The sequence below is a fragment of the Benincasa hispida genome, chromosome 11 (assembly GCF_009727055.1).
Source record: "Benincasa hispida cultivar B227 chromosome 11, ASM972705v1, whole genome shotgun sequence".
NCBI lineage: Eukaryota > Viridiplantae > Streptophyta > Magnoliopsida > Cucurbitales > Cucurbitaceae > Benincasa > Benincasa hispida.
In genome coordinates this window covers 44,907,104-44,924,019 of record NC_052359.1, presented here as the reverse complement: position 1 = coordinate 44,924,019, position 16,916 = coordinate 44,907,104, and the positions used below count along the sequence as shown (strand labels likewise).

General features: G+C 40.4%; 1 protein-coding gene and 1 non-coding gene across 2 annotated transcripts; both read right to left on the bottom strand.

The window, feature by feature from the left end:
• Nucleotides 1–2,312: 2,312 nt before the first annotated feature.
• Nucleotides 2,313–2,726, bottom strand: LOC120090714. Its single transcript, XM_039048431.1, has one exon. It carries the CDS (start codon nt 2,724–2,726, stop codon nt 2,313–2,315), a length of 414 nt encoding a protein of 137 aa, XP_038904359.1.
• A 13,748-nt stretch (nt 2,727–16,474) lies between these two features.
• On the bottom strand, nt 16,475–16,546 carry TRNAE-UUC. Its single transcript has one exon. It is a non-coding gene; the product is annotated as a tRNA-Glu (tRNA).
• Nucleotides 16,547–16,916: the final 370 nt, after the last annotated feature.

Genomic DNA, 16,916 nt, shown 5'->3' with positions numbered 1-16,916 from the left:
ATGTTCTTTTTCAAAAACTTCGCCACTATGGCTGCGTCGTTCTCGGCATATGTGATGGCCTCAACCCATTTCGAAACATAATTAACTGCAACCAGGATATATTGATGACCTTCAGATGGTGGAAACGGGCCCATGAAGTCAATTTCCCATACATCAAATAATTCAACTTCTAAGATTGACGTCAATGACATTTCATTTCTTTTGGACATATTCCCTGTTCTTTGGCACCTTCGCATTGCATAAAATGGGCATGGGCATCTTTGAACAGAGTTGGCCAAAAGTAGCTGCACTTTAAGACTTTTGTTGCAGTCCTTTGCCCCCCAAAATGTCCTCCATATGGGGACTCATGACAGAGTTCTAAAATGCTCTATGCTTCATGCTCAGGGACACATCAACGTATTATATGATCAGGTTCTTGTCGATATAGGAATGGATCGTCCCAGAAATAAAATTTTGCGTCATGTCTTATCTTCTTCTTCTGCTGATAGGTATAATCATCCGGGAGTTGACCACAAACTATAAAGTTTACTATGTCCGCATACCAGGGAACATTAACGCTTACTTCCATCAGCAACTCATTGGGGAATCTTTCGTCAATATCTTTTAATGTCCTTTGAACCTCGCAATTTTCCAGTCTTGACAAATGATCGGCGACTTGGTTCTCGATGCCCTTCCTATCTTTAATTTCTAGGTCAAACTCTTGCAGGAGCAACACCCACTGTATCAATCTTGGTTTTGTATCCTTCTTTGTCATTAGATACTTAATCGTAGAGTGATCTGTATACACCACCACATTTGTTCCGATCAGGTACTGTCAAAACTTCTCCAATGCAAATAGTACTGTAAGCATTTCTTTCTCTGTGGTTGTATAGTTTTCATGTGCGTCGTTCAGTCTTTTGCTTGCATAATAAATGGGATGCAAAACCTTTTCTCGGTGTTGACTCAAAACAGCGCCCACAGCATATCCGCAAGCGTCACACATTAATGCAAAGTGTTGCGTCCAATCTGACGCAACAAAAATCGAAGCGGAGATAAGTGCATCTTTTAATGTGTTAAATGCTTTAGTTCAGGCATCATCAAAATTGTACTCGCGGTCAACTTCATGAAGTGCACTAAGGGGTCTTGCGATCTGAGAGAAATTGCGAATAAATCTTCTATAAAATCCTGCGTGACCCAGAAAGCTCCTTAGTGTCTTTACATTCGCTGGTGGGGGTAATTTGGAAATTGCGTCGATTTTTTCTTGATCAACTTCCAATCCCGCCTTGGAAATTTTGTGACCTAGAACTATTCCTTCCTCCACTATGAAGTGGCCTTTTTCCTAATTCAGTACAAGATTTGTTTCTACGCATCTCTTCAAGACTTTTTCAAGGTTGGTCAAACAAGAGTCATAGTTACTGCTGAAAACTGAGAAATTATCCATGAAAGCTTCGACTGACTCCTCCAAGTAATCGAAAAATATTGTCATCGTGCATTGTTGAAAAGTGCTTGGTGCATTACAGAGTCCAAATGGCATACGTCGGAATGCGAACGTACCAAATGGTCACGTGAAGGTGTCTTGTCCTGATCCTTTGGCGCAATTACTATTTGGTTATACCCTGAATATCCATCAAGAAAGCAGAAAAATTCGTTCCCCGTAAGTTTGTCCAACAATTAGTCAATGAAGGGAGTGGAAAGTGGTCTTTTTTGGTGGCCAAATTTAGCTTGTGATAGTCCATGCAGATTCTCCACCCCATAGTTGTCCTTGTGGGAACCAATTCATTCTTGTCATTAGTGATGACTGTCATCCCCCCTTTCTTTGGAACACACTACACTGGGCTTTCCCAGCTACTATCGGATATTGGGTAGATGACACTGGCGTCCAGCCACTTCACTATTTCTTTGTTTATAACCTTTTTCATGGCAGGGTTTAAGCGATGCTGTCTTTCAATTAATTCATTCTTTCCTTCCTCTAGACGAATCTTGTGCATGCAATATGAAGGACTGATTCCTCGAATATCTGCCAAGGTCTATCCTAAGGCTTTTGCATTGTTTCTTAGGATCTGTATGAGAGCATCTTCTTTCTCCTTACTTAGTGATGCAGAGATGATAACTGGTAACGTATCGTTACTTCCTAAGTAAGCATACTTTAAGTGCACTGGCAACGAATTTAACTCTAACAGAGGAGGCTCTTCTAAGGATGGCTTAATATGCTGCGAATTTCGTTCAGATAACTCGAGTGATTCGAAATTAGATTCAACATGAATTGCGGTGCAATCTTCCTCTACTAATGTGCCGTCTTCAAAATCTTCCTCCTCCATTTCTTTCAGGGTTTCCTACAGCTGTTCTCCTTGCAGTTCCTCGATGTATTGGCAATTTTCTATATCTCCTGGATATTTCAACGCATTGAGTACGTTGAACTTTACCTCTTGATCATCAACCTGGATGGTCAATTCTCCCTTCTGTACATCGATCAATGCTTGCCTTGTGGCGAGAAATAGGCGTCCTAAGATGATAGGGATTTCTCTATCTGCCTCATAATCTAATATAATGAAATCTACGGGGAAGATAAACTTGTCTACCTGCACGAGAACATCTTCTATCTTCCCCTCTGGAAGCTTTATTGATCTATTGGCTAACTGTAATGTAATCGTGGTTGGTCTGGCTTCGCCGATGTCTAGCTTCTTAACGATTGACAAGGGCATCAAATTTATGCTCGCCCCCAAATCACACAATGCGTTCCTAACCATCTTCCCTCATATGGTGCAGGGTAATGTGAAAGTCCCAGGATCCTTCGTTTTAGTAGGGAGATTATTTTGAAATAAAGCACTATACTCGTATGTTTGTGTAACTGTTTCATTTTCTCCGATCTTTCTCTTGTTGGCTAGAATGTCCTTGAGGAATTTCACATAGCTGGGCATCTGCTCTAATGCTTCTATTATGGGAATATTAATATGCAGCTGTCGAAGAACGTCTAGGAACCTCTGAAATTGCTTATTATCGTCTTTCTTTTTCAGCCTAGACGGGAAAGTTGGAGGATTTCGGCGTGTTTCCTACTCACTTTGCTGCTTAGGGAGGTCCTGTACTTGCTAGCGCTGTTGGTCTGAGGTTGCAATGATTTAGAATTTAAGTCTTCAGAAGCTTCATCTTTCGTAAATAATCTTGCTTCTGAATTAGGGTTGCTTTCGTTATTTTGTACTTGGTCATCATCAATAGTTAACTCAGCTGGTACTGATGCCGCATCTGGTGCCTTCGGTGCAATGTGAGCTGTTGTTCTGCCGCTCCGCAATATCACGGCATGACATTGTTCTTTACCTTTTGGCCCCGATATTCCTGAACTTCCTTGTGATGTACCAGACGTTTTCTTTTTTAATTCTCTTGCAAGCTGATCTATTTGGTCTTCTAATTCTTTGAGAGAGTCAGCTTGCGACTATCTCATTGCCTCGCTCTTTTCAATGTAATGCTTCAGTGACGTTTCCAGAGACAAGGTATTGCAAGAGGTATTATATGCAAACAGTTGGTCGCATGGCTGTGTACCCTGAAAATCACTTGGACTACATTCCGGGGTTGTGAAGACCGGAGGGTTGCCTTGATCCTCTTGATAACTAAATTGATAGAAACTATAGCCTTCGTGGTAGAGATTCTATTCCAAATCGAAAATTGGGTGATTCCCCCAATCATGGTTGTGGTCGTTTCCCTATGATTAATCATAAATAGCATATACGGGTTGTTGATCCTATGGGCAGACGTCTGCTGGATGTACTTCTACCTATTGAATGCAATCCATAGCGGTCATATAAGTCACCGCGTTAACATGCGCTGCTCCCTAGGAGAGAGTTTTCTACTGATTAGCCACCGTCTGGAGGAGCGATGTCATCGTGGTCATTGTGTCTGTTGGCATACGTCTGTTGGATGTACTGTTCCCCATTGAGTGCAATCCATAGTGGTCATATGAGTCACCACGTTAACATGCGCTGCTCCCTAGGAGAGAGTTTTCTACTGATTAGCCACCGTCTGGAGGAGCGATGTCATCGTGGTCATTGTGTCTGTTGGCATATCGGCCCTCTCTACTCTCTCTGGTTTCAGACATCTTACCTCAAGCCCATTACCAATCCATTCATCAGAATGTCACGATATACGATCCAAGATGCCCTTTCCTTCCGTATATGACTTATTCATTAATCCTTCCTCTGCAAAGGAGTTAGCAACTGCTCGTGTTGATGGGTCTAGGCCATTGTAAAAGGGTTCCATCAAGATACTATCAGGAATCCCAATATGCGGACAGTTTTTTACTAGCTACTAGAATCACATCCAAGCGGTGCTCAGGGATTCATAACTCTTTTGCTCAAAATTCAACACTTATCTTCGCCTCTTTACGTTGACAAATGGAGGGAAGAATCTATTCATGAACCTATCAACCAACTATCCCCATTCATGAATTTCGCCCTTGCTCTAATGCTTGAGCCCACCTTTTTGCTTCATCTTGCAATGTGTAAGGAAATAGATACAGTTTAAAATTTTCTTGAGTTACACCCGATGGAGAGAATGTGCTACATATGTTTGCGAAGTTTGTTAAATGTTCGTGTGAGTCTTCTCCCTGTAATCCTCCGAATTGTCCCACATTCTGAATCATTTGCAGCATGATCGGTTTTATCTCGAAATATGAGAATGGAATATGGAGAGGGAGAAAACAGAATGTTAAATACATTCATATCTTTGGTAGTACATGTTATACTCTAGTTGATAGAGAAGATAGACAAAAATGGAATCCAAATCGAATGAAGGACTATTTCTTGGATATTCAGGATATAGTCGAGCTTACCGTGTGTACAATAAATGAACTTGTTGTGTGATTGAGTCTATTAATGTAGTGATTGATGATGTTGCAGACCCATCAGGGTCCAATTCAATGGAAGAAGAAGATTCCAACACACTTTCATTTGTCAATAGAGATGTCCCTAACATGTCATTTGACATGTCATCTGACATGATTTCTGAAATCCCTATAGAGGACAAGTCAACATTTGAAGAGAATGAAACAAATAACAAACATCCATCTAGTATAATTCGTAAGAATCATCCCCTAGCAACATCATTGGTAATATCGATAAAGAAATGATTACCATGAAGAAAGATAAAGTTGATTATCTAGAGATGAACGCTAATATTTGCTTCACCTCTTCTATTGAACCAAGAAATGTTAAAGAAGTTATTGTAGATGAATGTTGAGTGAATTCCATGCAAGAAGAGTTTAGACAATTTGTGAGAAATAATATCTGAACTATGTTTTTCGGCCAAAATCAATTAATGTGATCGGTAGAAAATGGCTATTCAAGAACAAGTCTAACGAGAATGACAATGTCACTAGAAATAAAGCAAGATTAGTTGCTTAGGTGTATATCTAAATCGAAGGTGTGGATTTTGATGAAACCTTTGCTCTAGTTGCAAGACTAGAGGCTATCAGACTTCTACTCTCAATATCTTATCTTCTAAAATTTAAACTGTATCAGATAGATGTAAAGAGTGCCTTCCTGAATGGATATCTGAATGAGAAAGTGTATGTTGAGCATCCCAAAGGATTTGTGGATTCTTCTCATCCTAATTTTGTGATAAACTCCACAAGGCCCTCTATGGGCTCAAACAGGCACTTAGAGCCTAGTGTGAACGTTTGATTCAATTTCATGTAAATAATAATTATAATAGAGGAGAAGTTGATAAAACCTTATTTGTAAAAAAAATGTTAAGAGAAGTTCTTGTAGTTTGTAAACTGTACACATTGTTATGAATAAAATAAGAGTTATTTTATTTTGCATTTACTCATATCCAATAAATAAAGCTCTATGGTTATTGTATGTAAACTTAGGTATGTGTATGAGATATACAAGTGGGTCATGCCTTAAGTGCTAACCTAAAATGGTCTGTAGTATAAAGATTAAGGAGGGACACCTGATTCTAGTGACACTACGTATATGATCCGCTTTGTAGAGGTTTGCAAGTGTTGTGAACTACGAAGGATGGTAGATCCTGACCATTCATGTGGAGACATGCGAGTGGGGGTGTCTTATATAAAGAGTTTGTACAAGACCGGACCACTAGATGAATAGTCTCTTAATCGTAAGTGACCATAGGTGACATGACCTCAATCCTAATTGTTTTGGGAACTTTTGCCTTTAAGGGCAACCCTTTGATTAGTGGGTGAGAGTGGCCAGATTGCCAACTAAACAAGCCTACCTTTTTGGTGATTTGTCTAATTTAGGAGCTGGGAACTCAGTTAGACAAGATGGAATTCACTCATTCCCTAAAGCAGGGGTAAGTAGATAGATTACTCCCTTAAAGGCTGATTCTGGGTCTTGAATATAGTGGCCACAACCTCTCTTTGGAAGAGAGGACTCAGTCATAGTAGGACTATGACTTATGTTCATTAGAGCGATCAATGGTACTTAAGAAGCTAGATGTAACTACAGAGGCGTAATGGTAAATTGGCCAAATTGTACTTACGAGCGATCTGTGAAGGGTTATTACACTATTGATTGGTTGATATGGACAAAAAATATATCTGTAGTAAGAAGAGAGCAGCTGTCAGTTTTTAATATAGTGTCTGACACTTAACGGATGCTTGATCCTGTGACTAAAGAGTTTAGTAAGTTATTCATGTACCGTTGGAGCTTTAAGCTATAGGTTCATAAGGTCCCCTTGGTAGCTCAATGGATTCATGTTGAGAATCAGTTCTTGGTGTTGATTTGAAATGTTCAAATTGACAAGAGGAAATTAAATTATATATGATATAATCGGTGTGATGTATGAGATACATCAAGTGGAGGATTAATGTAAATGTGATTTACATTAAGTACCATAAAATAGAAAAAGAACTATGGTTTATATGTTTCATGTGATGAAATATTAAAACTATAGGTTATAAATATAATATGGTAAGTTATTATCATATTTATTTATAATAATATTAATTATTGGAAAATTATCTCTTTTTCTCTAATAACCAATTGAGTGGGACGTTATTGTTGGTTTTATGGTAACCGTGAGATAAAAGAAAAACTGTTTTTCTAAATTTAGAGTTGCTATTATGGAAAGAAACTCACGAAATGCTATTTAGTGAAATCGTTTCAATAAATGATAGCTCATAGAGAGACTAAACGATCGTGGAGTCTCACTATACGATAGTTCACTCAGCTGGTCGTAGTTAAACGATCGTATGGCATTATCTATATGATAGGTCACCTTCTTCTACACGATTGAGCATTCATCTTACGATAGACACTTCTCATCTCCCACTTGCTCAATCGTCTACACGATTTTTGTTCTTCTAGTCTCTTCCTCTAACCAAGTCCATACAGTTCTGGATTCTCACACCGAGAATACCAATGTAACCATTGTGGTGGTGTCCTCACTCAATTTGATAGAGTTCGAGTTTTGGAGGCCATTCTTTGGGTTCATGATCTTTGAGATCGTTGGGTTCGTATTCGTTGTTGATCATGCTGTGTTGTGGTCATTATTTTCGAGCATTCGTGTATTTCTTTCTTGGAGACTGTTCGAGCGTTCGTGATCGAGGGAGTTTGAAGAATGAGTCTTCAAAGGTATGATACTCTATCGCTTGATTATTTGTAAGCATATTATAATTTCTAGTTGTTGCATGACCAATATGTTTCTGTTTGTGTACTATAATTATGTATATTCAATTTTGAATAGATTTTAGAACGATCATTCCACTGCTTAAGGAAATGCTCATGTTTGATTTCCTTCAATTGGTATTAGAGCCAGGTTGTTTTGATGTTCTTTTATAGTCGTGGTAGGTTTTCTGCATTGTGTTTAAGTGTTAAATGCTTTTGTGGATGGATGTTGATGAATGTTTACAGGTTAATTACTTCTATTTAATGCTTTCTTTTCGATTACAAAGTGTTAATTTGTAAGGGCACTTGTGTTTTTGGGCATAATTAACAAGTAATCGAGTCTATAATTCAAAGTGTTTGAGTTTGTTGTGTCGTTCGTGATGAAGTTTCGAAGCATGGAGATGCGGTTCTCAGCGAGAAAGAAGACCAAGAGTTGGTCGTTGATAACGGGCAGAAATGCACGTTATTACAACGCAAAGTTATAAAACAATGCAGGCTTTCATTGATAAAAATATACAATATTGCATCCAAAAGCATTAATTTCACAATATTACGATCGCATGTGTCCATCACATTAAAACAGTTAACTTATGTAATTTTGTGCAGAATATGCGTTGACGGAAGGCGGATAATGTGATCCAAAGAAATCAACGGCCGAGCACAATAAGAGATTACGTTAACGTAAGACTATATCTGTGCATTAAGAGATTGCGTTAACGCAAGGCTATGCGATCATCTGCGCTCGCGAATATCTGCTCAAGAAGGTTACCGCATAGAGCAGTCACATCTTGGTGGGCACATCTAGGTGAAAAGTGTAATAAATCACGATGAGACAGAAAACTGATGATGGTCGATTCCGAATTAAGTTGACAAGCTGTTAACTACCTACTGTAGCAAGTACACTTAACTTTTTAGTGACAAATATTCGACGCTTCAGATAGAGAATTAATGCCATCCCATTCGTGCAATCACAAGAGAGAAGAAGCCTTTCACCCCGTAGCTCTATAAATACCAAAGGCCACCTTCAGGAGTTCATTTAGTTAGAGAATTTTCCCTATAGATACTTAGCCTTTTCATAGTTTTCCTATCTTTAGAAGGTGGAGCGAGAGAAGGGAAGAGATGCCGGAAGATCGCTCTGGTCAACTCGAGTGAGAACCTAGAAGGTGTGGAAAAACAGAGAGAGGGCTGACTCTTGCGAGAGCAAGATTATCTTTTGACCAGAGTAGAGAAGAACAGTGTAAAAGCCATGGGAAGCAAGAGATTGCTCCCAGGCTTTTTATTCTTATTCCGCATTGTTATAATGTATTTCAATTATATCTCTAAAATGAACTTGCTTATCTACATTTGTTCACTCTCTTAAAAACACGCAAGAGTAGTGGTTGAGAAGAACTTAGCTAACATGACCTTGGATTTTCATTGTATGCGATCATCTTGTCTTATGTTGCACCCATCACCCCTTTAGAGCTACTCGAGAGAGAGTCTAAAGAAAGAACCTAAGACTTGAGAGATCTAGGTTAGAATCTAGACTCGAGAGAGGAAGACTAGATCTGCATAAGCAAGAGATGAATAATTATAGATAAGCTTTATTTGTCAACATGCATCGCATGCACCCTAGAGATAGGATATAGTATTATGCGGTCGCCTTGTATGTGTGAATGTCAATTGTCATCGAATAGACAAGAATAGAGGCTTATGTGTAAGTCCTATAAACATCATCGTATATATCGCATGCATTCTAAAACTAGAAGCCATAGCATTTGCGTTGAGTGATGATTTTTTATTGTATGTATGTAACATGATCAGATAACATGAACACAATCCTAGGAAGTGTTAGCTGAACGCCTTCTCAACCAGTTCCTTGCATATTCATCGCATCTTCCGTAGTATTAACTCTTTTCTTAACTCCGCCGCATACATTTATATTGTAAACAACAATAGAACAACTCTTTGATTTATTGATTACCGCAAAGTAATCTAAAAGTTATTACCGCATATTGTTTTCCTTGGTCCCTGAGTTCGACCCTAGGCTTACCAGGAATCTCAGTAGGATCTATACATGGGTTCTGTCGAGAGAACTTGTTGCACAACGCATTTTCTATCACCGCAATTCCTTTCATTATTTCACCGCATAAAATAACGCATCAGCCGTATCGTGTAGCCTAAGGTAAACGATCGTTGGGATTTGGCTAACCAATCGTGTAGATTTTTCTACGTGATCGTGAAGTATTTACTAAACGATCATTTAGCTTATGCTAATAGATGGGGTAATGTGTTTACTCTATCGTGTAGCATTGGTTGCCCGATTGCGTGGATGCTGGAGGTAAACGATCGAGTGGGAGCATATGATGCTTATCGTTTAATAAAATGCACGCGCACTAAACAATCGTGTAGTTAGCATGCCTCATCGCATAGTCACTTACTACACGATCACGCGGTATATGATACTTTGGTGCTCGCTCAGCGATCGTTTAGACAATTGTGCTTCGCCACATTGTTGTCATTTAGACGATTGTTTAAAGTTTTCGTTATGCGTTGCGCGCTGCACGATCGAGTACCTCACACTTCATCGCATAGTAAAAGGTACATGATTGCTTAGCTCTTGAGGCGCTAGTAAATGATTGAGTGAAGCGTTTACTTTTTTTTGTAGGCGATCACTCAGAGTTGGTACACGATCAAAGGAGACACGTTCCTTCGCTTGGACGGTTCAAGATTCGGTTTGCCTGTTTGAACCAGAGACTCTTTGCAATTGTAATAGTTAGATTTGTTTTTGAGGATTTGAGGCAAATTATCCCAGTTCATCAACTTTGATTTAATATACATGAAATGTATGTGGTTTATATAGCATAGTGTATGACATATAGATTTAAAACCCACCTTAGGTTGTGCATCTATTCATGCATCATGTATTATAAGTGTTATAATATGCATGATGAAATTACAAGAGAGCATGTGTACGCATCATAAAATATAAGAGTTATATTTATGCATGCAGTAAACATATTCATGGTTCATCTTTATATTATAAGCGTTATAGTATAAGGGTGAATGGAAGCATATTTTGCTTGGTTCATTGCTTGGTTATATAAGTGTTATATAAGAAGAGCAATGAATGAACAATGCATAGAGCATGACACTTAGGCTAATTTATAAAAGTTATGAATGCCTTGTATGTGTTTGCTTCGCATTGTGGATGGTTTTGGTTGTTTCTGTTATAGGCGTTATAATAGAAATTAGGACTCGATAAGAAAGAGTTGCATGCAAACTTAGTCGAACTCATGTTTAAGGGTTTTAAAATTGGATTGAGTTAGACCTAAGTTCAAGATTCTAATGAGATTAGCAACTTAAGTTTAATTTTTTAAAATCGGTTTAATAGGATTAAATTGATTGGCATAAAAGATTAAAATTGTATTAAATCTATCCATAAAGAACCTTTTGTCTAAGGCGAGTTCTGTATAGGTTGGGATACTTAAGCTGATGGAAACGGAACACCCTTACCTGGGAACCTACCTGGAAAGGTGCATTAGATAGGTTTTATACAAGCATGCGATAGTTGGTCGAAGACTTCGTTAAAAAGTTTAAGAGATGATGACCAAAATTGTTCAACTTTCCAAGGTAAATGTTACTCTTGGGCAAACCTAAAAAGTCACTTAGTTAAAATCCTTAGCCATGTTTTTTCTATGTAAACTAAACCCTAAGTTATAAAATACTCAGTGGGAGGAAAAGATATATATGATATGTCAATGATTCCACTCACGTTTCTCCCTGAATATTCACACTGTGAGATTCATGCTTGACCTCGTGGTGCCCTGGAAGAATCCACCTTCAGATGGTGTTTGCACAAGTAAATATCAAGGTGGATGGAGAGAATGTTTATAGTAAGTGGGTGAAGAGTGTGTGTTAACACGTCCTGTGGTCTCCTTCATTGGTTCAAACCGTGAGATCATTTTTGCACTCCTTTGTGGCGCCGTGGGAGTGTCCCTCTTCGGATGGGTTTTCTGTAGTTGGTCAATATCAAGGTGAACTTCAGAAATGGATAGGGTCACTTTAGTTTTTGCCCCAATTGAAATTTTTTCCTTTGGATTGGCTGCTTGGGGCGGAACTCTAGGGCCTAAAATGTTGGGTAACACTTACAGAAAATTATTAAGTAAGTTAATGATTTCTTGACCAAATCAATGATGGCTAGTCGTTATAGAAGCAAGAGTTGTTATGGTATTAATGGCTGGTTGAAAATGTCTCAATTCAGAGGAGGGATAAACTAACTACCTTTTGGTGGCTTTTGTCCTAAACCTTTGAAATGTCATTGTGAAACTAGATGTCACATGAGGTTCATTTCAGTTTTGCTAAGCCATATTGGATGTTGTATGTTGTCAACGAGTATTTGCTAAAATCTAACGTAGGTCAAGTGTTTTATTTTTTCAACAACATGTTTGATTTTCTGTTAAATGCCTCTAGTTTGACCGATTACATACAATGAAAAGAGTCCTCAAAACATATTTCGTGGTAAACGACCTTGGGTTTTTCATGGTTGAGGAAGTCCTAACACTTAATGCACTGCGAATTGTTCATAATGCATATGAGGTGTGGATGAAGGCTAATTCATTGGCCCGACTTCACATTTTGGCTGGCATACCTGATGTTTTGGCCGAAAGGGTTGAGAACATGGTCATTGCACGTGACATCATGGACTCATTGTAAGAATTGTTTGAATGTGTGTTCTTACTTTTTGAGCATAAAGGGATGGATGACAATACAAGTAATGTCAGTTCCCAAGTTAATCTCCAGGAAGAGAAAACAAGTGTTGCTGACTCTGTTAAAATTCATCGACGAGATGTGCCCTCTGACATGGAACTTGGAGCTTATTTAGGTTCTGAAGCTAATCCCCTATTCTCCAAAAGAGAAGGATGTCTAAAGACAGTAAATATGATTTATTGGTCTTAGAGATGTGTTTGGTAGAGAATGATGATTCTTCTTAGATCCTTGATTCAAGTGCTACTTTCCTCTTATCAAGGATTTAGTTCCTGGCAAATGTTGCCACAGGGATACTTGACTCTTCGAGTCGGTACTAGTGAGGGTGTTTCAACTATTGCTGTGGGCAAGTTCTCTTCCTATACCTATAGGTTTGAATAAGGTATCTGCTCTTCCTAGATGCCTTTCATAGTGCCGCGAGTGTGAGGGAATTTCATAATCCTTCAGTCTTTTCCCTTCCCAGATGCTTTTACAAGCCCTACTAGGGAGGATTAGTATCAAAAAAAGGGTTGGTATCCGTAATAAACTCCCTTTTATGTCGATCTAGGGGCAAGCTAGCTGCATTTCCCGGAAGAAGCTATTCTATTAGCGGTAGGCAAAGAAGAAGACGAAACTCCTCATGATTGGCAAATGTTCTTCGACGGTTCTAAAAAAGAAGATAAGTAAGAAGGGACTTGAACCTAGTTCTTCATTGAAAGCGGGTTAACCATCCAGCCTGATTTTAGCCGATTCAATCCCCATATGAGGATTGACTTGTTAGAGAAGAAATCAAAGAAAAAGTCAAATGCGGAATCCAGGTTGAATATTTTACTCCGGATCCAACATCGGTATGGCTGGTACTACTCTGATTCAATTCCTTTGTATCTTCCATACCGGGTCGATCTATTTATTGAAAATGTTGAAGAATCGATGAAACGACCTTCAACGGTCTCATTTATGCTATGCCCTGCATCGTGTTCGTCTGTGTTTATTGAGCTTTCTTCACTGAAGCGCCATGCGGCTTTGCTTCGCTTTATATTTATAGAAGAGAGAGACCGTTGTCTTTCGAGTGAAAAGCAAGCGCAAGCGATAGAAAGTCTCGTCCCTCTCCTTTCAGTCGAGCTATTTCATTCCTGATAGAAAGTCTCGTCCCTCTCCTTTCAGTCGAGCTATTTCATTCCTCACCGAAGGCCCCTTTCTGGCAGTGGCCGTTTAGTCCATGTTCCATTAGATGGTCGGTGCAAGGCCAGAAATTTGAACACATTGATTCCGCTCGTTCCTGTCCTTCGCTTCAGGGCCTGTCCCTCGGTGTGGTCAGTACTCCATACTGTCGGGCAGCGAAGCTTACACTTGTTCACTAATTATGACGGTTCGCCAGGGCCTCTTTCCTCCTCCCTTTTCTTCTCACTCGTAGGGTACGGACCCCCACAAATGGGGAGGGAGTCGACTGAACATCTCAGCCATTGGCGGGAATTTCGCCCGCATCCGATCCCCAATTCTTGTTCACCCCCGATGATCACCTGCCTCTTTTCGACGTGGGCAAAGAGCAAGACATGAACAAGATCTTTTGGATAACGAAGTCATCTCAAGGGTTTAGCAACCAGCTCTGAACCATCATAAGTTGTTGACTACATAGATGGAGGATTGCACCTAGATGCCCGACTTCGTATCCCACCCTCTCCTCTTATCTACGCCCTCTTTTAGCTAGACATAAGCCGGATACAAGCTTACCCTTGAATTGAGCACTGCCATCTCTTTGAATCACCCTTCTAGTTGACAACCTAGGAAGAAAAAAATTATGTTACTTACAAGCAAGGTATTCGCCCCCCCTTGAATAAAATAAAAGTAGCTATCTTGAATCAAAGAGGGGAAGCGGTATTGATTGGATTGACGGATTGAGGACGTTAGTCATGCTTTACCAATTTCCAATACCTAAAGTTGATCCTGCTGATGTAATTTGAGCATAAAAAGCTTCTATTTCTTTAGCACCTCTTTAGCACCTAGTCATGCATGCTGACCGAAGCACCTGTACTTCAATCGATTAACCAAGCATGGGAGATATTCACTAAAAAGATAACCGGGATATTGAATATGAATAAAAGAAAGAAGGGTCGTAGACAGTGAGCGTTTGCGACCGTTTACAAGAGTGAATACCGAAACAGACAATTCCAGATGCCCTCCGCAGAAAGCCTTCCACCGGCAGGCGACCGTGTTTTTCACAGGATTTCTCGTTACTCATGTCAGCATTCTCACTTCTGATATCTCCAGGTGCGCCCAACTCAACGCTTCCTTGCTCACAACCAATCCCTCAAAGCCCGCTATAAGTACCTCCATATTACGCTAAGTGGGGTTCGCGACGACTAGGGGGCCCGAACATTCCTTTATACACTGGGAGTTTTTTAAGGGACTCTGACTTATTGTTTGCATTGGGATCATTAATCGCCATAATGACTAGAGCAAGCCAAAGCCAGGCCAACCTACGCCTTTTCCTCACCGTCAACCCACGAATAAACTCAAACCTTTCGACCAACTATGCCCAAGCTAAGTCAGTTGAGAGATCAAGATCCAATAGCCTCAACTCAGGCCCAAACCCCTTAGAGAATGCAATACCGAACCGAATTGGGTGACAGATCGGCCATAGCAGTACTCCGGGATATAAACCAGGCAACAAATGTCGAGCATATGACGATGCCGCCTGTTTTCATTTCGTGGAAGTCCCCGACAGAGGAAAGAAAGGGCTGTAGGTGATGGCGCGTTCTGCTTCTTATCTAGAGAGGGGCGCTGAAATCGTTCCTATTGGGTCGTGCGTGGCAGCTGGTATAGATGAATAAAGGCGGCGGGCCGCTTCAACGGGACCTATTCTCTTAATAGGCGGCAAAGCGGAATAGGAAAGGGGCCGAGCTGACTGATGAGTGAGAGCCTTTTTCTAAAGGCTAAACTCTCATGTGAAGCTAACATGGCTGGCTACATACAAGTATAGCCAAAGAAAGATGAGATGGGACGGACGGTCAGAGGCCACAGCGGGACTATTCATAGGAAAGCCCGCTCCCTCCGCTAACATAGAAAGAGATTCCCGTAACGTTAGAGTCCCTATGTGAATCTCTTTCCGACCAGGCCGAATCGGGCCACCACTTGGGGTGGGAATGGCTCAGCCCACATGCATCATTTGATGAAAGCACTCCAGTCTAGTCCCCTCCTCGAAGTGGCTTGTCAACCACGCTTTCCCTCCCTCAAAACAATGCTCCTCACCAAAAGCCCTTCCTTAGATTGGGGCAACACAGCAATGAGTAGTTCGCAACAGGACTCCACCCCCTCGAAGAGCAGAATGCCGGCCGAGATGGAGCTGGAAGCCAACACCTTCCTGGGGCTTGCCCCAAACATCTAAATCAAATTGTTGGCGGGCTAGAAAAGGAACCAGCCCAGCCTCTTCAAGAAAGCTTTGCATGGTAGGTGCTGCCTATTCACTCGGACAATGTTCTGAACACGAAATTGTGCAGTTTTGCCTCCTTTGCCCATGCTGAGTCACAGGCAGCCTCGGAAAGCACGGACGAGCCACATGCAGGGAAACTTGCACGTGTGGTTCTGGTCGGGGACCCGGTATACTGTACTAATATGTGTAGGTCCACAATGGAAAGACTAAATCCAAGTAAGCTTTGTTAGGGGAGTTCCCCGTGGAAGTACTATTTTCTTTGCTGAAAGGATAGCAGTCAAGCCACAAGAGAAGAGATCTTTAACATCGACGCTTCCAAGATACAATCTAAAAGAGTAGGGAGTTCGGTCAGAGACTAGAAAAGTACGAAATACTCCTGACTTTCCAGTCTTTTTCTGAAGTTCCTTATAGATTACTGTCAAATAGCTTCTTCTGCCGTTCATTGTAAGATCAGTATACGAAGGTGTCAGCACTAAGAAAGCAAATCTTATAATAACAATAGATCAGTACTAAGTTAGAAGCAAACTAAGCATCAGGCTCTAAGCCAACAAATGGGATAGTACCGTATGTGTCATCACTAAATCGGGTACATCTGGCTTGGTGGAAACTAGGTTCGCTTGCTGGGAGAGAGGAAGCTTCCGGGACCACCTTTTCCAGTCAGATAGCGAGCGATCACTCAGCAATGAACACTAAGAGAAAGCGGCCGGGAATGAGTACCTATCCCTTACGGGAATCGAACCCGTGTCTTCGACATGAAAAGACGATGTCCTAACCACTGGACGAAAGGGACCAAAAAGCCATCACACACTGGCATAAGCCTAAGCCTAAACTGAACTGACTGCAAAAGGAAAAGAGTCACTGTAAAATGGTATTAACTGAAGTAAGTAGACTGCCTAAAAAGAGTCATCTCCTAGCCACCTATTATCCAAAGAGGAATCCTTCCAGTAGTCTCGGCCATTTTCCCACTTCCCTCCCCATTTCATCAAGTGGTCGTGCTAGAGTAGGCTGAAGTTATTTTTGGTCAATAAACGTTATCTGTTATGGATAATGTTTTTGTAGTTCTTTATATCAAGAGGAACTTAATCTCGGTTTCTTGTCTAATTGAACAAGGTTATATCGTCTCCTTTTCTAAGAGTAAAGTGTTTATTTTCAAGAATGGA

Excerpts from the sequence above, each read along its gene's own strand:
- LOC120090714 (XM_039048431.1), bottom strand. The coding sequence starts at position 2,726 with ATGGTTAGGAACGCATTGTGTGATTTGGGGGCGAGCATAAATTTGATG.